Source organism: Heterodontus francisci, chromosome 45, assembly GCF_036365525.1.
Source record: "Heterodontus francisci isolate sHetFra1 chromosome 45, sHetFra1.hap1, whole genome shotgun sequence".
Lineage (NCBI taxonomy): Eukaryota > Metazoa > Chordata > Chondrichthyes > Heterodontiformes > Heterodontidae > Heterodontus > Heterodontus francisci.
Window position 1 is genome coordinate 22669322 of NC_090415.1, and position 26566 is coordinate 22695887.

Consider the following 26566-nt stretch of genomic DNA (forward strand, 5'->3'; position numbering starts at 1 on the left):
GAATGTACTATTCAATATCTGAACCAGTACACATCATCATTGAGTGTATACACCATTAAGAATCAAACCTCTGAAGTTAATCAATGTAGTCTTTATTTCAATTTGTATATTGAAACTGATAATAGATAATCTTTTGTAAACATATCAATCGGGCCAGAAATATAACAAGACATGTCATGACCAAACACCTATCCCTCTTATAACAGCGATAAATTTACTAAGTTTAATTGTTAACTGCAACAATTAATTGAATGCCAAGCTTTAGATAATTATCCCGTGGGAATTCAAACAGCGTCTACAGCAAAAAAGAAGAAAATGAGCCTAGTAATTTGCTTAACTCATCATTGTTTTCAATGCACATCAAGACATTTTGAATGAAGGTGGTAGCTCGGTATACCAGCTTCAAAGCGAAGATCAGCACAGTCGTTAATTGCAGGCGGTCCAATCGCACTAGTTAGTCATCCATAATAGCTCTGTCCTTATTATAAACATAGGGAACCTTGTTACACTACTAGACTAGTAATACAGAGGCTTGGACTAATGACCCAGAGACCTGAGTTCATATCCCACTATAGCAGCCTGTGGAATTTGAATTCAGTTAAGATGTTGACCATCTGGTTCACTGATGTTCTTCGGGGAAGGAAATCTGCCATCCTCGCCCGGTGTGCCTTATCTGTGACTCCATTCTCACAGCAATGTGGTTGACCTTTTATTGCCGGCTGAAATGGCCTACCAAGCTAACTCAGTTGAGAGCAATTAGGGATGGGCAATAAATGCTGCCCTTGCCTGGAACAGCCACACATCATCAATCAATGTAACACATATCAACAGAAATATAATTTATCAAACAGGTGTGGATTCAAAATGAAGTCCCTCCACCAGGAATAGCATATCTGTCATTCACCAATGACAGCAAGGATTTGCACTCAAATAACACCTTGGAACAGTATTGCCCAGGAAGCACGAGGGGTTTACATGTGCTGCATATCGGTAACACAGCCGCCTATTACAGCCAATAAGTATCTACAAATGACTCATCGCACTTTTCCCTGACCCTACACTCTCACTTCCACATCGCTTATCTCCCATTCACTGGCTACGTTTCAGAACTCGTCGGTCCCTCAACACGGAAATTGACTGCCCACATAGTCAAAGAATGAAGCAATGCCTCCATTCCGTGTGAGTTCAATGTCCCTAGTTTATCCTCGCTGACTAGAACATCTAGCACAAAGAAGAGTGGTGCTCCCGCGCCAACTGAGTACATGTAAATTGACGCTGCCACTGCTGTATCTGTTCGCAACAGCTTCAAAAATAACCATTACTGCAACTCCCTTTCACTGTCTGCCAATGCCAACTGTCAGAAACTACAGGCTGTAGATGGCATGGAGATTTTTAACGAGTATGATCGGTTTCCGTATGTTGGATATTGGTCGGGCCATTCCAATATCAAAAAATAATACCTCCTTGGAGATTTGGCAACAGTTACATGAAGTTTCCCAGTCTTCCATTTATCATTGCACTTATTCATGTGTCTCTATGTCATGATCAACATCTTCACTCCAAATTTATAATTACAAATCTGCTCTTAACCCAGCCGCAATCAACAATCAAGGACCATCTGTCGAAGAATATGAATATTGATAATCCCTACAAAGAGTTTTTTTTTTGGCTTGCCATTTCACTTTGTCCCAAAGTAGCAGCAATCCAGAACGGCGGTCATCACCACGTTAGCTTATGCATCTTAAAAAGTAACCTTTAGCCTTGCTGGTAATCTTACTACTGGCTCACCCATTCATCCTGCACGCGCAGAATGGCCTTCTAAGTTTGGCTGAAGCACTATTATGGTCCATTTCTGTCACCTCTCTATGAGTTTAGGCTTTCATTCCAGCAGCAAAGCTTTTCATTGGTAGTTCTCAAATTATACTTGCTGTGTCAGAGTCTTTGCAAGCTGGTAATAACTCTTATCTTCATCCTGCCTGTGAATCGCTCACTTTATCAAAATTGCTTATTACGTTAAGTCATGTCCCTCAGCAGTCTGCGAATCAATAATTCCCCCCCCCCTTCCCCAATCCTAAGCATTACTGAATCAGCAGTTAACCAGCCAACAGCCTCAATACTAATAATTACTATAGAATCATAGAATATTAGGAAGTTTACGGCACAGAAAGAGGCCACTTGGCCCATTGTGTCTGTGCTGGCCGGAAAAAAAAGAGTCAACCAGGCTAATCCAGCATTTGGTCCATTGACCTGCAGGTTAGGGCACTTCATGTGCACATTCAGGAACCTTTTTAAATGAACGGAGGTGTTCTGCCTCTTCCACCCATTCAGGCAGTGAATTCCAGATCCCTATCACCCTCTGGGTGAATTTTCTTTCCTTATTTCCCTTTTAAACCTTCTACCAATCGCTTAAAATCTATTCCCCCTAGTTTCTGACCCCACTGCTAAGGTAAATAGGCCCTTCCCATCCACCCTATACAGGCCCCTCGCAATTTTGTGCATCTCAGTAAAACTCTTCCCTCAGCCTTCTCTATTCCAAGGAGAACAATCCCAGCCTATTCAATCTTTCCTCATAGCTACAATTTTCCAGTCCTGGGAATATCCTCGTAAATCTCCTCTGTACCCTCTCTGTCGCAGTTACATCCTTTCTGTAATGAGGTGACCAGAACTGCACACAGCACTCAATTTGCGGCCTAACTAATGTTTTATATAGTTCCAGAATAACCTCCCTATTCTTATATTCTACGCCTAGGCTAGTAAAAGAAAGGATTCCATATGCCTTCTTAACCACCTCATGGTTCTGTCCTGCTACCTTCATGGATCTGTGGGCATACACTCCAAGGTCCCTCATTTCTTCTACAGCTCTCAGTATCCTCCCATTTATTGTGTATTCCTTTGCCTTGTTTGACCTCCACTAAGGAATCACCTCATGTTTACCCAGTTTAATTATTTTATTTAGAGATACAGCACTGAAACAGGCCCTTCGGCCCACCGAATCTGTGCCGACCAACAACCATCCATTTGTACTAACCCAGCAGTAATCCCATATTCCCATCCATCTACCAACACTCGGGTCAATTTACAATGGCCAATTTACCTATCAACATGCAAGTCTTTAGCTGTGGGAGGAAACCGGAGAACCCAGCGAAAACACACGCGGTCACAGGGAGAACTTGCAAACTCCACACAGGCAGTACCCTGAATTAAACCCGGGTCCCTGGAGCTGTGAGGCTTCGGTGCTAACCACTGCGCCACTGTGCTGCCCAAAATTCTGCGTCAAAATCCGTTTTGCAAATTTATTACACACCCAAAGAATGTTTCTTAAAATACCTTTGTCTCATTTTAAATACAAAGGCAACACATGAAGTTCTACTGCTCAGATTGCAGTCTGTTAGCAAATCATAAGTTCTCCCCCTTCTTTATTTGGCACTTCTAGATTGGAACATTTCAACAATTGACACTTATGCATTCCAAGTCTGATCAGAATAGCCAACACCGCTCATTTATGTTTAGATCTTACCAACAGATGATCATTCCTCTGCTTAGTTCTCTTTTAATTAAGAGGATTAGTTGTTCTGTTCATGTGAAGCAAAAATCATTAAGTATTGCATTGTTCATTCAGTAAAAAGGAACGTGAGCAGTCTTCAGATCAGTAAATTCTACCGTTGATGGTTGTTTTAAAGAAATGCCTTCTGAAATGGCCTAGTAAGCCACTCAGTTCAAGGACAATTAGTGATGGGCACTACTTGCAGGCCTAGCCAGCGACACCCACATCCCACAAACGAATAAAACAAAATACCAACACTGATGTTTGTTACATCAAAACAGTCTACTGTGCGGTAAGTGAGCCAATCAGAGTTCGCCGATGTCCATGAATATGGAATATTCAGAAAACCCAACACTAAGAAGATGTGTCCATCAGGTAAACATTGAAGGAACAAAAAATATCGGCCAGCTCTCAAATGACAACGTACTACTCAGAACCAACCAGCCCATTCACTTGTGAAACCATCCATAACCCAATTGATCCAGAACTGAAATGATACAATCAGGTTATAAGCAGAGAAGTTATCGAAATATGGACATGTGTAGGTGCTGTTCGTCAATTCTTGATTTTGTTTTGGAAACAAGTAGTCAGGAAGGGTGTGGAAAAAGCAGAGGACAAAATAAATTACAGGATAGTGGAAAAGTAAGACCTGTGGTAGGAAAAATAAACAGTCAACCCTGGGCCAACGTGCCAGCTTCAGAAGTGAGTGCCACTTTCGAGTCTGCCTCGACTGCCACAACTGATGATGTTCACTCCAAAAGTGATATACACCCAGGGCGCAGTCCATCATCTTGCGAGGTGATGCATGTTATCATCATTGACAATTCTTGATTGTTCATTTGTTTCCACAATGGACCGGCATGGACCTGTTGAGCCTGTTTCTGTCCTTTATCTTCTATGTAATCAGTAGATGGCCCACAACATTTGGGAGATACACAGTTAATGATTGAAATGCCCAAGCAATAGAATGTTGTTGAGGTACAAACAAAAATATTCGTAGCCAGGGAGCTGCTGTACTAAAGCTTTCAATAGATCATTGGCCCTCAAGCATCTACATTCAGAAAGAGTTGCTGAAGTCAATCCAAACAGGGTGCCTTATTCTCGGTGACGAGGAATCCGCACCTGTATACAGCATACAGAACGAATCAGGTTCTGTGCAAAGAGGGACATGTGAAGAAAGATCCAAACCGCAGTTGAAATGTAAAGTTTTCATAATTTCTGCTTTGGTTGAACATCGGAAAATGAGGCAATCCCCTGGCATGAACCTTTTATGGAGTGGTGCAAGCAACATTCACTCTTCAACTATGCCCTCCGAATGTTTTGGTAAATTCCTGCAGACTGCGAACACTTTTCTTCTTCTCGGGGCAACGACTCTCGATTTTGTTCCATTTGCAGATGGTTAAGGGTCGCATAAGTGACGTAATAGCCAGAAGAATGAGGCTTTCTCTGAAAGGAAATACACAGTCTGTCAAACAACACTCTCTTATCTAATGCAGCTTTCCAACCCATTTCTGCCACTCGTTTGATGTTTGATAGGAAGGAAGATACTGATCAGAACAAATCAAATAGCAACAGAGGGATGTATGAAGACAGTGGATAATGGCGTGCAATTGCCCAGAGACATCCAAAATCTGCACAAAATCAAATGTGTGGTTTAAACCTCAGCGAATTTGTCCATACTTGGTTAGGCACTTAAATTCAAATGCCAGCATTTATCCACCCTTTATGGCCAACTATTGAGCCCTCCCATAAAAACAATGCTGGCCCCATGTTACAGGGCCGCATGGATGTGTTTCATGCAGCGCTACTTCCTCAGAGGCGCTCTTCCAATTTCAGGCGTAGAGAGGAACACGCATTGTTACGTGAAAAAAAAAAATACCGCAGATTCTGGGAATCTGAAATAAAAACAGAAAATACTGAAAATACGCAACTGATCTGCCATCATCTGTGGAGATAGAAACAGTTGTTATTTCAGGTCTGTGGCCTTCTCATTGGAATTGGGAAAAAATAGAGAAAAATAGAGGGTATAGAAACATAACTTAACAAGTACTGAGTATGACAGGAAAGAACAAATGGAAGATCTATGATACTGTTAGATAGCACCTTTTTTATTTTTGCACTTTCATGGGATGCAGATGTCGTTGACAAAACGAGCATTGTTTGTCCATCCAGAATTACCCTTGATAACTGAATGGCTTGCTGGGCCATTTTGGGCAGTTAAAAGTCAACCACATTGCTGTGGGTTCATGTCGGACAGACTAGGTAAGGTCGGCTGATTTCCTTCCCTAAAGGGCATGAGCAAACCGGATGGGCTTTTATGACATTCGCTGATAGTTTCATGGCACCATTACTGAGACTCCCTTTAAATTCCAGATTTTTATTCATGAACTGAATCTATTAAGTAAATTCACATTCTACCATCGGTCGTTGTGTGAGTTAAACTTAGGTGTGCAGGGCACCAGCCTGACCCTACTGGCTTAATAGCTCAGTGATCTTACCACTACAACACCGAATAAAGGGACAAGGCTACCAGGCAAAAGGGGGTGGTGATGGGTCCAGAGGATGTGTAAAAGGCAATAGCAGAATCATTATCAACATCTGCTGCTCAAAACAGTGGGAGCAGTGGTTAAGTTCTGAAATTGTTGAACTCAATGTTGAGTCCAGATTTATGCTGTTTGGCTGAAATTTGTTGCTCTTAAAATAACATAACCTCATTGAGAGCTGCTGAGGCATTTTGTGGCATGGATATGCGTCATATAATAAATTGAACAGCTTTGCAAAATTTTAATCTGCATGAAGATTGTTAGTGCTTTGATATTTTAACTTTCATACTTAACGAAGAAAATTGTAGTGTGACTTCTGCGCTTCCTTGGGCCCTGACTTTTACTGCTGATTTGCACCCATTTATGCTCATTTTATATTCAACGTAATCAAATGACATTCCATTGAAATTTGTATGCCAATTGATATTGACAGCATGATGCATTGTTTGGTGCAACTTCCAGGTTCCACCCAGGAAGCAAATCCCTGGCTAATTTTATTTTCATCAACCCAGTGGCATTCAATGGCTCCATGATTCCTACCAGCGTTTCAAACCCTGATTATTGTTAGACAAAAGACTTACTGGGCTTCTTGATGTCTCATTGCTATCATGACCTACAGTAAACAAAAGAATAAAGTGTTAGCGTTGCATGGATTATATTCTATGACCAATCTTCGCTCCTGTTATTCTCTGTAGTGCGTCAGTTAATATAAACACTTAATTAGTAAGTAGCAATGTATCTGCCAGTGGTGAAATACATTTCCAGATTGCAAAGAAGAGATTTTGGGGAGGGACACTTTTTTCTTATGCTGACGTTAAGTGTTGAGTGTATGCCCAGGTTAGTGAGTGAAGCAGAGACCTTGTTAACATTGAAGAACAGGCTAGCTGAAGGAAAGTGAAATAAAGGGAAATGGGAGCAATTTCGGCACATGGGTAAACACCACTATTTCAAAATAGAGGCCCAACCAGTCCCCATCCACCAACACCCTCCTCCGCCTGGCTGAACTTGTTCTCACATTGAACAACTTCTCCTTCAACTCCATGCATTTCCTTCAAGTAAAAGGTGTCGCTATGGGTACCCGCATGGGTCCTAGTTATGCCTGTCTTTTTGTGGGATATGTCGAGCATTCTTTGTTCCAGTCCTACTCAGGCTCCCTCCCCCAACTCTTTTTCCGGTACATTGATGACTGTATCGGTGCCGTTTCCTGCTCCCGCCCCGAACTAGAAAACTTTATCAACTTTGCTTCCAATTTCCACCCTTCTCTCACCTTTACATGGTCCATCTCTCACACTTCCCTTCCCTTCCTCGACTTCTCTGTCTCCATCTCTGGGTTGTCTACCAATATCCATTATAAGCCCACCGACTCCCACAGCTACCTCGACTACACTTCTTCACACCCTACCTCCTGTAAGGACTCCATTCCATTCTCCCAGTTTCTCCGTCTCCGACGCATCTGCTCTGATGATGCTACCTTCCATGACGGTGCTTCTGATATGACCTCCTTTTTCCTCAACCGAGGATTTCCCCCCACTGTGGTTGACAGGGCCCTCAACCGTGTCCGACCCATTCCCCGCACCTCTACCCTCACCCCTTCCCCTCCCTCCCAGAACCGTGACAGGGTTCCCCTTGTCATCACTTTTTATCCCACCAGCCTCCATATCCAAAGGATCATCCTCCGCCATTTTCGCCACCTCCAGCGTGATGCCACTACCAGTCGCATCTTCCCCTCCCTTCCCCTGTCAGCATTCCGAAGGGATTGTTCCCTCCGCAACACCCTGGTCCACTCCTCCATTACCCCCACCACCTCGTCCCCGTCCCAGGGCACCTTCCCTTGCAATCGCAGGAGGTGTAATACCTGCCCATTTACCTCCTCTCTCCTCACTATCCCAGGCCCCAAACACTCCTTTCAGGTGAAGCAGCGATTTACTTTTACTTCTTTCAATGTAGTATACTGTATTCGATGCTCACAGTGTGGTCTCCTCTACATTGGGGAGACCAAGCGCAGACTGGGTGACCGCTTTGCGGAACATCTCCGCTCAGTCCGCAAGCAGGACCCTGAGCTTCCGGTTGCTTGCCATTTCAACACTCCCCCCTGCTCTCATGCTCACATCTCTGTCCTGGGATTGCTGCAGTGTTCCAGTGAACATCAACGCAAGCTCGAGGAACAGCATCTCATCTACCGATTAGGCACACTACAGCCTGCTGGACTGAACATTGAGTTCAATAATTTCAGAGCATGACAGCCCCCCACTTTACTTTCATTTTTAGTCATTTTTAGTTATTTTTGCTTCCTTTTTTTTCATTCCTTTTTACATTTTTTACAATCTTTTTTTGCATTTATTTCATTTCATCTTAGTTTGTTCAGTTTTCTTGCCCACTGTTTTTTTCAGGTTGTTTTTCTTCAGGTTTGCACTTGCTGCTGTTCAATATTCAGTATATTCACACCTAATCTGTACTAATGCTTTGTCTTTCAACACACCATTAACATATTGTTTGCCTTTGCTCCGTGACCTTTTGGTCAGCTATGTGGCCTGGTCCAATCTGCACCTTCTCCTTTGTTATCTCTTGCCCAACCCCCACCTCACTTGTTTATAATCTGTGACTTTTCTAATATTTGTCAGTTCCGAAGAAGGGTCACTGACCCGAAACGTTAACTCTGCTTCTCTTTCCACAGATGCTGCCAGACCTGCTGAGTGAATCCAGCATTTCTTGTTTTTGTTTCAGATTTCCAGCATCCGCAGTATTTTGCTTTTATTACTATTTCAAAATGCCTGTCTTCATGCTTTCTACTGCCCCCATCCTCCCTCCGCTCCCCATCCCCCATCACCACACCAACCCCCACCCCCACATGCACGCACACACACATCGTCTGACTCCTGTCGAAATAGCCAACAAATGTGTCCATGTCCAAATTGCTCACATGCCATAACACATTAAAACAAAAGCATAGCATTTACTCCTGGCATAAAAGATAATGGGCTAGAAATTCATCTTGGGCAGCAGTGAAAAGCGAGTGGAATCGGGCCTGTTCTAGCCAGCGCCCAATATTTAATTGCATTGACTGCAATGGAATGTCAGGTTTTTGTGGGAGAATGGGATGTCGCTGTGGTACCGCCCTTTTTGCCAGACTGCCATAGCCGGATTTCTCAGCCAATATGGTAAAATCCTGCATTCGCAGCAATTCTATCACATTCACATTGATGGCAGGACTTTAGAGCCAATTTCTCGGTGTATCGATATAAGGCAACTTTTTTTGGTATTCATGCAAGGGATGTGGGTATCGCTGGCCTGGCCAGCATTTATTGCCCATCCCTAATTGCCCTTGAGAAGGTGGTGATGAGCTGCCTTCTTGAACCACCGCAGTCCATGTGGGGTAGGTACACCCACAGTGCTATTGACTTTGTAGTGGTTAGATACAACTGAGTGACTTGCTATGCCACTTCAGAGGGCATGTAAGACTCAGCTACATTGCTGTGGGTCTGGAGTCACATGTAGGCTAGACGAGGCAAGGACAGCAGATTTACTTCCCTGAAGGACATTAATGAACCAGATGGGTTTTTACAACGGTTGACAATGATTTCATGACCATCATTAGACTAGCTTTTTAATTCCAGATTTATTGATTCCAGATTTATGTCACCAGAGCATTACCCTGGGTCTCTGGGTTACTAGTCCAGTGACAATACCACTACGCCACCGCCTCCCCTGTGGGAAAGGTACAGCAATTGGTAATATTCTCTCCTGTCAGAATTGGACGTTTGCGTGATGGGAATAAAAAAAAACTACAAAAAATTACATCACTTTACTGCACAGTGTTTCAGCAGCTTTTTCTGAAGCAGCAATAGTGCGAGCGAGGTCTCAGCTGGCAAGGAGAGTTTCAGTTTAAAATAACTTACCTTTTGTTTCAGCAGCTTTTTCTGAAGCAGTGATAGTGTGAGCGAGGTGTCAACTGGGAAGGTGAGTTTCAGTTTAAAATAACTTACCTTTTGTTTCAGCAGCTTTTTCTGAAGCAGCGATAGTGTGAGCGAGGTGTCAGCTGGGAAGGTGAGTTTCAGTTTAAAATAACTTACCTTTTGTTTCAGCAGCTTTTTCTGAAGCAGTGATAGTGCGAGCGAGGTCTCAGCCGGGAAGGAGAGTTTCAGTTTAAAATAACTTACCTTTTGTTTCAGCAGCTTTTTCAGAAGCAGCGATAGTGCGAGCGAGGTGTCAACTGGGAAGGTGAGTTTCAGTTTAAAATAACTTACCTTTTGTTTCAGCAGCTTTTTCTGAAGCAGTGATAAAGCGAGCGAGGTCTCAGCCGGGAAGGAGAGTTTCAGTTTAAAATAACTTACCTTTTGTTTCAGCAGCTTTTTCTGAAGCAGTGATAGTGCGAGCGAGGTCTCAGCCGGGAAGGAGAGTTTCAGTTTAAAATAACTTACCTTTTGTTTCAGCAGCTTTTTCAGAAGCAGCGATAGTGCGAGCGAGGTGTCAACTGGGAAGGTGAGTTTCAGTTTAAAATAACTTACCTTTTGTTTCAGCAGCTTTTTCTGAAGCAGTGATAAAGCGAGCGAGGTCTCAGCCGGGAAGGAGAGTTTCAGTTTAAAATAACTTACCTTTTGTTTCAGCAGCTTTTTCTGAAGCAGTGATAGTGTGAGCGAGGTCTCAGCCGGGAAGGAGAGTTTCAGTTTAAAATAACTTACCTTTTGTTTCAGCAGCTTTTTCTGAAGCAGCGATAGTGTGAGCGAGGTGTCAACTGGGAAGGTTCAGTTTAAAATAACTTACCTTTTGTTTCAGCAGCTTTTTCTGAAGCAGCGATAGTGCGAGTGAGGTGTCAGCTGGGAAGGTGAGTTTCAGTTTAAAATAACTTACCTTTTGTTTCAGCAGCTTTTTCCGAAGCAGCGATAGTGCGAGCGAGGTGTCAGCTGGGAAGGTGAGTTTCAGTTTAAAATAACTTACCTTTTGTTTCGGCGGACACGGGGACTGCTGGGTAAGTAAACTTATATATTCGGGCAGTGGCTAAAACCGAAACACTACACGTGTAGTGTCTCCCACCCATCCTCCTCCTCTAACCAAATAAAAGGCCTCTTGTGTGGAGGGTTTGGTAAGGTAAGGTTTTCCTTTTTTAAAAATCTCTATTGTCAATTTAGTGCAGAGGGATGGAAGCTAGGGCAGTTGCATGCTCATCTTGCAGGATGTGGGAGGTGAGGGTCACCACTGGTGTCCCTGCTGACTTCGCCTGTGAGAAGTGCACCCAACTCCAGCTCCTCGCAGACCGCATTAGGGAACTGGAGCTGGATCTGGATAAACTTCTGATCATTCAGGATGCTGAGGGGGTGAAAGAGAGCAGTTATAGGGAAGAAGTGACACCGAAGTTACAGGATAATGGTAGCTGGGTGACCGTCAGGGGAGGGAAAGGGAATAGGCGCACAGTGCAGGGATCCCCTGTGGACGTCCCCCTCAATAATAAGTGTACCGTTTTGGTACGGTTGAGGGGGACGACTTACCAGGGGAAAGCCACAGTGGCCAGGTCTCTGGCACTGAGCCTGGCCCAGTGGCTCAGAAGGGAAGGGGGAAGAATAGGAGAGCGATAGTGATAGGAGATTCAGATGTTAGAGGAACAGACAGGAGATTCTGTGGTCGCGAACAAGACACCCGGATGGTATGTTGCCTCCCGGGTGCCAGGGTCAGGGATGTCTCGGATCGAGTCTACAGGATTCTTAAGGGGGAGGGGGAGCAGCCAGAGGTCGTGGTACATATCGGTACCAATGACATAGCTAGGAAAAGGGATGAGGACCTGGAAAGCGAATATAGGGAGTTAGGTTGGAAGCTGAAAGGCAGGACAAGCAGAGTAGTATTCTCAGGATTGTTACCGGTGCCACGTGCTAGTGAGGCTAGAAACAGGGAGCGAGTGCAGCTGAACACGTGGCTACAGAACTGGTGCAGGAGGGAGGGCTTCAGATATGTAGATCATTGGGATACCTTCTTGGGAAGGTTGGACCTGTGCAAGAAGGACGGGTTGCATCTGAACTGGAGGGGCACCAATATCCTGGGCGGCAGGTTTGCTAGAGCTCTTCGGGAGGGTTTAAACTAGTTTGCCAGGGGGATGGGAACCGGAGCTACGGATCAGTGGATGGAGTAGCTGTTGAACAGGCAGATACCGAGTGCAGAGAGTCTGTGAGGAAGGTTAGACAGTTGACAGGGCAAAGTTTCAGCCAGTATGATGGGTTGAAGTGTGTTTATTTTAACTCAAGAAGTGTCAGGAATAAGGGTATGAACTTAGAGCATGGATCAGTACTTGGAGCTACGATGTTGTGGCCATTACGGAGACGTGGATATCACAGGGGCAGGAATGGATGTTCCAGGGTTTAGATGTTTCAAAAGGAATAGGGAGGGAGGTAAAAGAGGTGGGGGAGTGGCATTGCTAATCAGGGATAGTATCACAGCTGCAGAAAGGGAGGTCGTCGAGGAGGGTTTGTCTACTGAGTCATTATGGGAGGAAGTCAGAAACAGGAAAGGGGAGTCACTTCATTGGGAGTTTTCTACAGACCCCGCAATAGCAACAGAGACACGGAGGAACAGATTGGGAGGCAGATTTTGGAAAGGTGCAGAAGAAACTGGGTTGTTGTCATGGGTGACTTCAACTTCCCTAATATTGATTGGAACCTCCATAGTGCAAGTAGTTTGGATGGAGCAGATTTTGTCAGGTGTGTCCAGGAAGGTTTCCTGACTCAATATGTAGATAGGCCGACTAGAGGGGAGACGATGTTGGGCTTGGTGCTTGGCAACGAACCAGGCCAGGTGGCAGATCTATCGGTGGGAGAGCATTTCGGTAATAGTGATCACAACTCCCTGACCTTTACTATAGTTATGGAGAGGGACAGGAGCAGACGGGATGGAAATATATTTAATTGGGGGAGGGGTAATTACAATGCTATTAGGCAGGAACTGGGGTGCATAAATTGGGAACAGATGTTCTCAGGGAAATGCACGACAGAAATGTGGAGGTTGTTTAGGGAGCATTCGTTGCGACTGCTGGATAGGTTTGTCCCGATGAGGCAGGGAAGGGAACAGCTAGTCAAGAGGAAGAAGGAAGCGTACTTAAGGTTGAGGAAGCAAGGATCAGACAGGGCTCCAGAGGGTTACAAGGTAGCCAGGAAGTAACTGAAGTATGGACTTAGGGGAGCTAGAAGGGGACATGGAAAAGTCTTGGCGGGTAGGATTAAGGAAAATCCCAAGGCGTTCTACACTTATGTGAGGAACAAGAGGATGGTCAGAGTGAGGGTAGGGCCGATCAGAGATAGTGGAGGGAACTTGTGCCTGGAGTCGGAGGAGGTAGGGGAGGTTCTAAATGAACACTTTGCTTCGGTATTCACTAGTGAGAGGGATCTGGTCGTTTGTGAGGACAGCGTGAAACAGGTTGATATGCTCGAACAGGTTGAGGTTAAGAGGGAGGATGTGCTGGAAATTTTGAAAGATATGAGGACAGATAAGTCCACGGGGCCAGACGGGATATACCCAAGGATATTATGCGAAGTGAGGGAAGAGATTGCTGCGCCTTTGGTGATGATCTCTGCGTCTTCTCTGTCCACTGGAGTAGAACCGGATGATTGGAGGGTGGCAAATGTTATTCCCTTGTTCAAGAAAGGGAATAGGGATAACCCTGGGAATGATAGACCAGTCAGTCTTACGTCAGTGGTGGGCAGATTATTGGAGAGGATTCTGAGAGATAAGATTTATGATTATTTGGAAAAGCATGGTTTGATTAGAGATAGTCAGCATGGCTTTGTGAGGGGCAGGTCATGCCTCACAAGTCTTATTGAATTCTTTGAAGATGTGACAAAACACATTGATGAAGGAAGAGCAGTGGATGTGGTGTATATGGATTTTAGCAAGGCGTTTGATAAGGTTCCCCATGGTAGGCTCATTCAGAAAGTAAGGAGGCATGGGATTCAGGGAAAGCTGGCTGTCTGGATACAATATTGGCTGGCCCATAGAAGTCAGAGGGTGGTAGTAGATGGAAAGTATTCAGCATGGAGCTCGGTGACCAGTGGTGTTCCACAAGGATCTGTTCTGGGACCTCTGCTCTTTGTGATTATTATAAATGGCTTGGATGAGGAAGTGGAAGGCTGGGTTAGCAAGTTTGCCCGATGACACGAAGGTTGCTGGAGTTGTGGATAGTGTGGAAGGCTGTTGTAGGTTGCAACGGGACATTGACAGGATGCAGAGCTGCTCTGAGAAGTGGCAGATGGGGTTCAACCTGGAAAAGTGTGAAGTGATTCATTTTGGAAGGTCGAATTTGAATGCAGAATACAGGCTTAAAGACAGGATTCTTGGTAGTGTGGAGGAACAGAGGGATCTTGGGGCCCATGTCTATAGATCGCTCAAAGTTGGCACCCAAGTTGATAGGGTTGTTAAGAAGGCGCATGGTGTGTTGGCTTTCTTTAACAGGGGGTTTGTGTTTTAGAGCCGCGAGGTTATGCTGCAGCTCTATGAGGCCCTGGTTCGACCACACTTGGAATATTGTGTTCAGTTCTGGTAGAGGGTGCAGAGGAGATTTACCAGGATGCTGCCTGGACTGGAGGGCATGTCCTAAGAAGAAAGATTGAGGGAGCTAGGGCTTTTCTCATTGGAGCGAAGAAGGATGAGAGGTGACTTGGTAGAGGGGTGCAAGATGATGAGAGGCATAGATAGAGTGGATAGCCAGAGACTTTTTCCCAGGGTGGAAAGTGCTATCACCAGGGGGCATAATTCTAAGGTGATTGGAGGAAGGTTTCGGGGAGATGTCACAGGTAGGTTCTTTACACAGAGAGTGGTGGGTGCGTGGAATGCGCTACCAGCGGTGGTAGTAGATGCAGATACATTAGGGGCATTTAATCGACTCTTGGATAGGTACATGGATGATAGTAGAATGAAGGGTAGGTAGTTAGTTTGATCTTAGAGTAGGTTAAAGGTTTGGCACAACATCCGTGGGCCAAAGGGCCTGTACTGTGCTGTACTGTTCTATGTTCTATGTTCTATTAGCTGTCTGTACCAGCACTTTGAAAGAGGTATCTAATTATTCCCATTAACTTCCAACCTCCTATTTCTCCATAATCCAGTAATTCACTCTTTCCAACTATACAGCCAATTCTCTTTTGAAAATTATTACTGAATCTGATTCCACCACCATTTCAGGCAGTGAACTTCAGACCATAACAACTGGCTGTAAAAACAATTTCTCCTTATCTCACCCTTTGGCTCCTTAAGGTCTCTGTCCCAGTGTACCCAGTCTCTTCCCAGTGTGAACGGTATCTCCTTAATTATTCTGCAACATCGCTCTTACTTTTGAACAGCTTTGTTAAATCTCCCTTTAAAGTTCTCTGCTCTGAGGAAAACGACCCCAGTTTGTCTCTTCTCTCCACATTTGGGATGCATGGTTAGAATTGCATAATATCGCAGAACAACACAATGAGTGGAGCATAGGCTCCGTGCACCGATTATGTCCAGAATTGGACGAGTTTTGAGAAGTTTCATGTCAGTTTTGATCCGAAGCATATTTGCATATTGTGGAATGTAAAATATGCAATGAGTCAACACAATCGGGTATCGTTTTAAAACATAATCTAAGAAAGAAAAGTTTCTAAAATTCCTTTGATACATTTAAGTATGTTAGCTGGGTGCAGTTTGATTCATACAACCGCAAGTGGGTTTGTCACAAATAATGACAGGACATACAGTTCACTAACTCTAAGCAACCCGATTTTAAATAACTGAAAATGACTTATATAAAAATCTGTAAAGGATCATTTGCTAGTTAACATTGGTGTACAGTAGTAAGTTTTATAATGCATTGAAAAATCATAGTCAAGCATTTTCAAGAAATGCCTGAGTGTCTTTGCACCAGAAATACTTAAGATTAAAAGCCTCCACAAAGACACAGCAACGGCCATAACAGTTGAAACTTGCAATGGTGATTAATTCGTTCTGGGGGGGGGGTGGTTTGTCAGGGTTGAGGGGTACCTGCTTGTATTAGTAGGGCCGGCTACCAGTGTGATTCCTTTCAAATTACAAGATTTGTTCCATTTGTTTGGCGATTTCAAGCTAATTGTGCTGAAAAAAAGGCAGTGCAACGTAGCTCAAAGAAATAAATTTGTTTTACATAGGATGCAATGACTGAGCAGTGTGGGCAGGATTCAGTGGATCTTGGTGGGGTGGGGAGACGGGGGGCGCTGGGGGTTCTCCCAGCACTGGGTCAAACAGACGATCAGAACCCCGCCTCGACCTACATGCAGCGCAATGGGAAGACAATGGGACCCTCTGCCTCCCGCCTACCATCGTAATTCTACAGGTCACCCCACCACCTAGCCCATCTCCTGAGTGGTGGGGGGGGGGGGGGAGCGGAGAGGTGGGGGGCATTATATTCGGCCTTGTGCGTTCTGCAGCAACCTCGTATAAAAGGTTGCGAGGTTTAACTGTACTATAACATCAGACTTACTGAACGAGTCCTGCAATAATTAATTCACAACTTTCCTTCCCATTCCCAGAACCGGAAGTGACATGTGCTTGTTTGCCCCTATGGCAGAACCATGCAACCGTATTTCTCATTGATTACCGTCTCTCTTCCTCTTTGGTTGGACCACAGCATACACAATTTCATCGTGAGCAGGGGCACTATTTTCTGAATAAAGAGAGAATACAGTTGTAGAGTTTCATGCGAAAATGTCGTTCATCATGTCTTGATTTGGACATGCTGCACTTGCACACCAATTAACTTATTAATTCAACGTCTTATGAGCAATTATGAGTCATCTATGTAGCATAGATATCGAGCCCAATTGTTAAATTGTGGAGTTTTATTGCATTTCCTTACGGAGGTCTGAAGACTGAGCTTAGTCTGGCGAGACCATAGCACCATGGATGCATAGAAAAGTTAAGGCATAGTAGGAGGCCATTCAGCCCACCGTGTCTGCGCCGGTGGAAAGAAAACCAGCCACCCAATCTAATTGCACCTTCCAGCACCTGGTCCGTGGTGTTGCAGGTTACAGAATTTCAGGTGCATGTCCAGATACCTTTCAAATGAGTTGAGGGTTTCTGCCTCCACCACCGACCCGGGCAGTGAATTCCAGACACCCACCACCCTCTGTGAAAAAGCTTTTCCTCATGTCCCCTCTAATCCTTCTACAAATCACCTTAAATCTGTGTTAGGGGAAACAGGTCCTTCCTGTCTACTCTATCTGGGCTCATAATTTTGTACACCTCAATTACGACGCCCCTTGGCCTCCTCTGTTCTAAGGAAAACAACTCTAGCCTATCCAATCTTTCCTCATAGCTGCGACTTTCAAGCCTTGGCAACATATTTGTAAATCTCCTCTGCAATCTCTCAAGAGCAATTATCCCCTTCCTGTAATGTGGTGAATAGACCTGTACGCAATACTCAGGTTGTGGCTGAAACCAGCGTTTTATACAGTTCCAGCATTACATCCCTGCTTTTATATTCTATTCCCCAGCCAATAAAGGAAAGCATTCCATATGCCTTCTTCATCACTCTATCTACCTGTCCTGCAATCTTCAGGGACCTATGGACATGCACGCCCTTTCTCTATGCCTCTCAATACCCTCCCGTTTATTGTGTATTCCCTTGTTTTGTTTGTTATCTCCAAATGCATCAGCTCACTCTTCTCCGGATTGAATTCCATTTGCCACTTTTCTGACAATTCACCCAAACCATTGATATCAGGCTGGAGTCTACAGCTATTCTCTTCACTATCAACTATACGGCCATTTTTTGTGTCATCACCACATTTCCTAATCATGCCTCCCACATTTCAGTCCAAATCATTAAAATAAACCACAAACAGCAAGGTACCTAACACCAAGCCCTGTGGAACGCCACTTGAAACCGCTTTCCATTCGTAAAAACATCTACCCTTTGTTTCCTGTCGCTGAGCCAAAGTTGGATCCAACTTGCCACATTCCCTTGAATCCCACGGACTTTCATTTTTTCTGACCAGTCTGCCATGTGGGACCTTGTCAAATGCCTTACTAAAATCTATGTAGACCACGTCCACTCCACTACCCTCATCAATCCTCTTTGTTACCTCCTCAAAAAACTCAATCAACATAGTGAAACACGACTTTCCCTTAACAAATCCATGCTGACTAGCCCTGATTAATCTGTGCCTTTCTAAGTGGCAGTTTATCCTGTCGAAAACTGATTATCTGTTCTCTGCGAGAAAGCACTGACTAAAATGAAACAGATAAACAGAGACATTTAATACCTTTCCACATTGGTTTTCACATGGATAGATACATACAGACGTAGAAATATACATAAGTACGTGGATTGGTACATGACTATAGATAGATGATTAAGAGGCAGATAGATAGACAAATAGACAGACATAGATAGACAAGAGATGCTGGAACCACTCAGCAGGTCTGGCAGCATCTGGGAAAAGAGAAGCAGAGTTAACGTTTCGGGTCAGTGACCGAAACATTAACTCTGCTTCTCTTTTCACAGATGCTGCCAGACCTGCTGAGTGGTTCCAGCATTACTTGTTTTTATTTCAGATTTCCAGCATCCGCAGTATTTTGCTTTTATTATAGACATAGATAGACATTGGACAGGAAGATTGGTAGAACGATAATAAAGCTTACCGCCAGGTGTGGCGCTGTTGTGATGTGGTGAACTCCTTCCACTTCCGTTACTTGAAGAAAATAGTTCCGAAGGGAGGCAGTTAACAAATTATCAATTGAAAACGGAAATGAAATTCACGGAAACTCCACTCCATGAGGTTACAACATCGAATATTTTAAAATTGCCCCTTGGAAAAACACAGGCCAGCCTAAAAGGTGATAGTCTTGTGCTAGGGACAAGACAAAGTCAGCGGGATGGGGGTTAGAGCCCAGCAGACAGTTAAGTCTGCTGGTGGTCTTGGGGGACGTGTCATATGTCAAATGGTGTTGCAGGTTATCAGTTGGTCAGTAATCATCAAAGGTTTTTATAACGGCCTCCGTGATGCATCTTTCCCGATTTTCCTGTGCATTGACCAGGAAACTGATATCACCAGTTGAACACTATTGCTTGGCGTTAAAGTTGGCACAATTATGTTTGCAATCCAAATGATTAGAGCATGTGACCTAGGCTGGTACTGCAGTGCGGTACTCAGGGGTGCTGCACTATTGGAGGATACTCCTTCAGATGAGGCCTTAAAACAATGCATTGTATGCCATGTAATGCGGATCTAAGAGATCCAATGGTATTATATCGATGAGCAAGGGAGTTGTTGTCGGAATTCTGGCCAGTTTTGTAACTCTCAATTAACATCACTAAAAAAGATGACCTGGTCAATATCACACTGCTGCAACATGTGCTCTGCAGAATCGCTGTGCATCACAACACAGTCGATGCCTCAGAAGTACCTAATTGGCTGTAAAGTGCTTTGGGACTTTCTGAGGTCAAGAAAAGCCCTGTTAACACGGTATGCATAAAATGTCCCAAGCGAGACCTTACCCAGTCCGGTTGCAATTGTCCGTGTTCTCTGAAGAAAAGGAGAGAGATGCAAACGTGAGAAGATGTATTAAGTAACAGAACAATTTCTAAATGAGCAGGAGCCACAGTCGAACGTTGGATCGTTACGATCCGTTGCTGTTAATTGTTAGGCCTGGAATTTTTTTCTTATAGAATGTGTTATGCTTCAGAGGGATATCAGGCAGAGGGGTTAACAGCAAAATCTCTAAAATCACAATGCCTGACTGCTGGCCCCTGAACAAAATCATTGGACATTATCCACGGATCACCACAACTTGTAAAATCAGAGTCTATCTCAGCTTGACTTGTTCTGATGGCTGTAGACGACCATAGCAGAGAATACCAGGTGGGCAAACTTTTTTGGAGCTATTCTCAAACCTCAGCTGTAATTAGAACATAGAACATAGAACAGTACAGCACAGTACAGGCCCTTCAGCCCACGATGTTGTGCCGAAACTTTAACCTACTCTAAGATCAAACTACCTACATACCCTTCATTCTACTATCATCCATGAACCTATCCAAGTGTCGCTTAAATGTCCCTAATATATCTGCTTCTGATACCACCGCTGGCATTGCATTCCACGCACCCACCACTCTCTGTGTGAAGAACCTACCTCTGACATCTCCCCGAAACCTTCCTCCAATCACCTTAAAATTATGCCCCCTGGTGATAGCCCTTTCCGCCCTGGGAAACAGTCTCTGGCTATCCACTCTATCTATGCCTCTCATCATCTTGTACCCCTCTATCAAGTCACCTCGCATTCTTCTTCGCTCCAATGAGAAAAGCCCTAGCTCCCTCAATCTATCTTCATAAGACATGCCCCCCAGTCTAGGCAGCATCCTGGTAAATCTCCTCTGCACCCTCTCTAAAGCTTCCACATCCTTCCTATAATGAGGCGACCAGAACTGAACACAATATTCCCAGTGTCGTCTAACCAGGGCTTTATAGAGCTGCAGCATAACCTCGCGGCTCTTAAACACAATCCACCTGCTAATGAAAGCCAACACCCCATACACCTTCTTAACAACCCTATCAACTTGGGTGGCAACTTTGAGGGATCTATGGACCTGGACCCCAAGATCCCTCTGTTACTCCACACTGCCAAGAATCCTGTCTTTAAGCCAGTATTCTGCATTCAAATTCGACCTTCCAAAATGAATCACTTCACGCTTTTCCAGGTTGAACTCCATCTGCCACTTCTCAGAGCAGCTCTGCATCCTGTCAATGTCCCGTTGCAACCTACAACAGCCCTTCACAGTATTCACAACTCCAGCAACCTTCGTGTCATCGACAGACTTACTAACTCAGCCTTCCACTTCCTCATCCAAGTCCTTTATAAAAATCACAAAGAGCAGAGGTCCCAGAACAGATCCTTGTGGAACACCACTGATCACCCAGCTCCATGCTGAATACTTTCCATCTACTACCACTCTCTGACTTCTATGAACCAGCCAATCCTGCATCCAGACAGCCAAATTTCCCTGTATCCCGTGCCTCCTTACTTTCTGAATGAGCCTACCATGGGGAACCTTATCAAACGCCTTGCTAAAATCCATATACTCCACATCCACTGCTCTTCCTTCATCAATGTGTTTTGTCACATCCTCAAAGAATTCAATAAGACTTGTGAGGCATGACCTGCCCCTCACAACGCCATGCTGACTATCTCTAATCAAACTATGCTTTTCCCAATAGTCATAAATCCTGTCCCTCAGAATCCTCTCCAATAATTTGCCCACCACTGACGTAAGACTGACTGGTCTGTAATTCCCAGGGTTATCCCTATTCCCTTTCTTGAACAAGGGAATAACATTTGCCACCCTCCAATCATCTGGTACTACTCCAGTGGACAGTGAGGATGCAAAGATCATCGCCAAAGGCGCGGCAATCTCTTCCCTCGTTTCCCGTTTTAACCTTGGATATATCCCGTCTGGCCCCGGGGACTTATCTATCCTCATGTCTTTCAAAATTTCCAGCACGTCCTCCTTCTTAACATCAACCTGTTCGAGCATACCAGCCTGTTTCACGCTGTCCTCACAAAAGACAAGGTCCCTCTCGCTGGTGAATACTGAAGCAAAGTATTCATTAAGGACCTCCCCTACCTTCTCCGACTCCAGGCACAAGTTCCCTCCACTATCCCTGATCGGCCCTACCCTCACTTTGGCCATCCTCCTGTTCCTCACATAAGTGTAGAACGCCTTGGGATTTTCCTTAATCCTACCCGCCAAGACTTTTTCATGTCCCCTTCGAGATCTCCCAAGTCCATTCTTCAGTGCCTTCCTGGCTACCGTGTAACCCTCTGGAGCCCTGTCTGATCCTTGATTACACAACCTTAAGTAAGCTTCCTTCTTCCTCTTGACTAGCTGTTCCACATCTCTTGTCATCCAAGGTTCCTTCAGCCTACCATCCCTGCCTTGCCTCATCGGGACAAACCTATCCAGCAGTCGCAGCAAGTGCTCCTTAAACAACCTCCACATTTCTGTCCTGCATTTCCCTGAGAACATCTGTTCCCAATTTAAGCTCCCCAGTTCCTGCCTAATAGCATTGTAATTCCCCCTCCCCCAATTAAATATATTTCCATCCCGTCTGCTCCTGTCCCTCTCCATAACTATAGTAAAGGTCAGGGAGTTGTGATCACTATTACCGAAATGCTCTCCCACCGAGAGATCTGCCACCTGGCTTGGTTCGTTGCCAAGCACCAAATCCAACATCGTCCCCCCTACTAGTCGGCCTATCTACATATTGTACATAATTGTAGCGTCGTAGGACCATTATGACACACAAGGTGCTCATTCGTCCCATCGAGGCCATGCAGGCTCTCTGTAGAGCAATCTTGTCAGCCCCAATCCCTGGCTGTATCCCTGCAGCCCTGCAAGTTTACTTCCCTCACTTGCCCATCCAATTTTCTTTTGAAATCACTTATCATCTCTGCTTCCACTAACCTCATGAGCAGAGTATTCCAGGGTATTAGCACTCGCTGTGTTAAAAATTTCGCCCTCACATCCCCTCTGCATCTGTTGCCCAAACCTTAATCTGTGTTCCCTAGTCCTTGTAGCATCAGCTCATGAGAAAATCTTTTCTTTGTCAACCTTATCTAAACCAATGATAACCTTGCACACCTCAATCTCGTTTGCTCCAAAGAGAACAACACCAGCCTCTCCAACCTAACCTTTTAGCTAAAATCCCTCATTCCTGAACCGCTTGGAAAATCTACTCTGTACTCTCTCAGGGACCCTCACATTCTGTATAAAGTGTGCTGACCAGAACTGGACGCAATACTCCAGTTGGGACCTAACAAGAGCTTTATAATTATTCAGCATAGCTTTCCTGCTCTTATACTCAATACCTCTATTTTGTGAAACCCAAGATACCAAATGCTTTGCTAAATACTCTCTCAATATATGCTGCCACCTTCAATGGTATGTGCACATGGACTCCAATGTCCCTCTAACCCTCCAAACTCTTTAGGACTATGCCATTAAGTCTATATTTCCTCTCGCTAGCCCTTCGACCAAAATGCATCAACTCACACTTCTATGTATTAATTTCCATCTGCCACTTGTCTGCCCATTCTCCTGGCCTATCTATGTCCTGTTGTAGTCGATTTGTACCATCGTCACTGTTTACCACACCTCCAAGTTTGGTATCATCTGAAAATTCTGAAAATGCACTCCAGTATCCAGGTCCTTGATACATATCCAGGTCCTTCATACATATCCAAAAATCAATGATCTTAGCGCTGCACCTTAGGGAACACAACCTTCTACCATCCTCTTATCTGAAAAACAACAATTTACTATGACTCCCTCTTGTCTGTCCTTCAGCTAAGTTTTTATATCAGCTAAAAATTACCTTCCTATTCCATAAACCTCAGTTTTGTTAACAAGTCTTTTATGTGGTACTTTGTCAAAGGCTTTCATAAAATCCATATAGATAAAATCCATTGCTTTCCCTTAACCAACCTTCGCTGTTATTGCATCAAACATCCAATTAGATTGGTAAATCACTATTTTCCATTTCCAAACCCGTACCGGCTATCCTTAATTAACTCAAACATCTCCAAGTGCCGATTGCTCTTTCTCCTTGATTGTTGTTCACTCACCACTGATGATAAACTGTCTGGCTTGCAGTTACTAGGAATGTCCTTATACCCTTTCCTGAATAAGGGTGTCACATCTGCCACTCTTCAAATCTCTGGCATCTCCTCTGTATCTCGGGAAGTTTTCAAGATTTTGGAAAGCCCTTTCACTATCTCCACTCCCACTCTTTTGAGCAACTTGTGAAGCAAACCATTCAGATCAAGTGACATATCCATTCTCAGCATACCCAGCCTTTCCACATCCTGCTTATAATTTTTACCCCATTCATTATCTCTATCATCTTCACTCCCACTGATATTTTATCCGCATTCTCTTCCTTAGTAAACACCGATACAAAATACTCATTAAACATTCCTTACCTTTCCCCCACCTCTAAGCATATATTTACTTCAAATTAATGAATTAGCAATAATTCATCCAAATGGGACGCCCTTTACCCAATGTTGACTGAATGGATAGGGAAACCAGGCGGGGCATATAATCGGTGGCCAATATAATATTGCTTGCCTTATAAAAATACCAGTAAAGTTTAGGATTACCAGCATAAGCCCTAAATTTGCATTGTGCCCACTGGACTTCCACCTCAGTTCGGGCGACAGAGCAGGAGAAGAACCAAGGAAATTGCCAAAGCAGATGTAATAATTGAAAGGCAGTAGATCATGTTAGATTGCCTTTGAAGGGTTCATGGGTAGTTCACAACCCATGGTAAGAGGGCGGCACAGTGGCACAGTGGCTAGCACTGCAGCCTCACAGCTCCAGTGACCCGGGTTCAATTCTGGGTACTGCCTGTGTGGAGTTTGCAAGTTCTCCCTGTGTCTGCGTGGGTTTCCTCTGGGTGCTCCGGTTCCCTCCCACATGCCAAAGGCTTGCAGGTTGATAGGTAAATTGGCCATTAGCAATTGCCCCTGGTATAGATAGGTGGTAGGGAAAATATAGGAACAGGTGGGGATGTGGTAGGAATATGGAATTACTGTAGGATTAGTGTAAATGGGTGGTTGATGGTCTGCACAGACTCGGTGGGCCGAAGGGCCTGTTTCAGTGCTGTATCTCTATAAAAAAAAATGTCGTGTTGTATATGTTTTGTTGGGAGGAGGGCATAATAGACCTAACAACAGTTTTATTTTTTACCAGGTCCTCAGTAAGCAGAGGCCGGTGATAATTGTATGCTATTTAAGTATAGTAACGGGATGAAGACTGAAATTAATGTTATAGCAATTTGTAAGCTAAGTCCCTTTAATAAGGAATAATAAGGAACATAATATGTTCTGATTAGAGCACCGTTTCTTCTTAGGGATTTTGGCAGAATTCATCAGGGTGGAAATTCTTCTGAATAGGCTGCCTGTTGTACAGGCCGGACAGTATTTAGGTGGAGCTTAGAGGAAGTGGGCAATGCGATAGTGCCTGTTCTCCACCATTGTCCAAGATACATTTCCACAACATCCGTTACAACTTTGCAGTACTAGTGTTAGATTCAGCACCTACAACGTGTGTCGCCTCCTGTTTCTGAGCAGCCTGCACTGAGCTTTTATCACATGGTCCATAAAGGCCCCTTAAAAAACTGTCCTGTGTTGTAATGTGCGTGGGGAGAGCGGGCCTGTGGTGGCGGTGGTGAGTGGGGGTGGGGGGGGGGGGGGAAGGTTAATCATACCTTTCTTTTTATGTCGAATTTTGCAGACAATGATCAGAATCGGAAGAACCAGAATTAAGACAGAAGCCACGATTGGCACACAGATCAGCATGAGGGAATCAGTAACACGATCTGAAAAATACAATCAGGAAAGGGCTTACTAATTGGTCAGCAAATTCGGATCAGGTACTCAAAATCGTGCTTTTATTCTTTTCAACGTAATCCTTTACACTGCCTCATACCTATTTCGAAATAAATTATCTCGTATTCCAAAGAGGCAGACAACAGGGCTCCGAATCTATTTCCAAGCGCACCTTCCTGATGCTCTGTCTCAGCAAAGTGCCTTAGAGTTAGGAATCCATCTGACAGCAATGCAAAAGGATTGCTATGGAATTGGATACCTGATATTTATTTCCATCGGCGCCATTAAAAAATGAATATTACGTAGGGCATATAATGGACGGCCGGTGCGAAAGACGACCTCAATACCCAGAAAGTGTTGTGTTGGATCTGCCGCCCCTTCCATGCAGCTCCTGCTGTTAAATTCCATTGTCTGTAGTGGGATATTAGGCTTTAATCCAATGCCACGTATTTTGTGTCAGCATCTCAGACGAATTTGTAGCACATAGGTTTGCTTGAATTGTAGTCCTGGTCTAAGCGTTGAGAACTTGCAATGTCGCCACAGATTCCTATTCCGCCACTGGCCTATTAAGAAGCTAGTGGTATTTCCACTGTTACCAATCTACTGCATTATTAGCAGTGGGTATCACGTCAGAAGCAATCAGAGCAATAAACAAGCTGACTCAATCAGATAGGGAGGAGTAAGGAAGACATATTTGAAATTTAGAGTATCGTTCACGATGTTAGGACGCCCTAACGCGCCTCACAGTCAATGAAGTACTATTGAAATGTTGTAATGTGGGGAACATGCTAGGTGTCATGGCTAGTCAGTTACACTGGGTGGGCCACATCGTCCGCTTGCCTGACACAAGACTCCCAAAGCAAGCTTTCTACTTCTTCAAGTAGAAAATAGAGTTCGAGAGTAAGCTTGCAGGACACATATAAAACTGACTGTAAAAGTTTCTATAAGTGTGTGAAGAGACAAAAATTGGTGAAGACAAATGTAGGTCCCTTATTGTCAGAAACAGGGGAATTCATTATGGGGAACAAAGAAATAGCTGACCAGCTAAATGCATACTTTGGTTCTGTCTCCACAAAGGAGATGCAAATATCATATCAGAAATGTTGGGGGAACACAT

General features: G+C 44.3%; 1 protein-coding gene across 3 annotated transcripts in view; it reads right to left on the reverse strand.

The window, feature by feature from the left end:
• Positions 1 to 71: 71 nt before the first annotated feature.
• Positions 72 to 26566, reverse strand: part of LOC137356317 (Fc receptor-like protein 5) — a 57330-nt gene continuing 30835 nt past the window's right edge. For all 3 annotated transcript variants that reach the window (XM_068022198.1, XM_068022196.1, XM_068022197.1), the window contains 6 exons: positions 25329 to 25439; positions 19559 to 19586; positions 18703 to 18752; positions 16658 to 16723; positions 6669 to 6700; positions 72 to 4990 (listed from right to left, as the gene is read on the reverse strand). In XM_068022198.1, coding sequence (XP_067878299.1) covers positions 4847 to 4990; positions 6669 to 6700; positions 16658 to 16723; positions 18703 to 18752; positions 19559 to 19586; positions 25329 to 25439 — 431 coding nt within the window. In that variant the 3' untranslated portion in view covers positions 72 to 4846. The remainder of the gene's footprint in view (positions 4991 to 6668; positions 6701 to 16657; positions 16724 to 18702; positions 18753 to 19558; positions 19587 to 25328; positions 25440 to 26566) is intronic.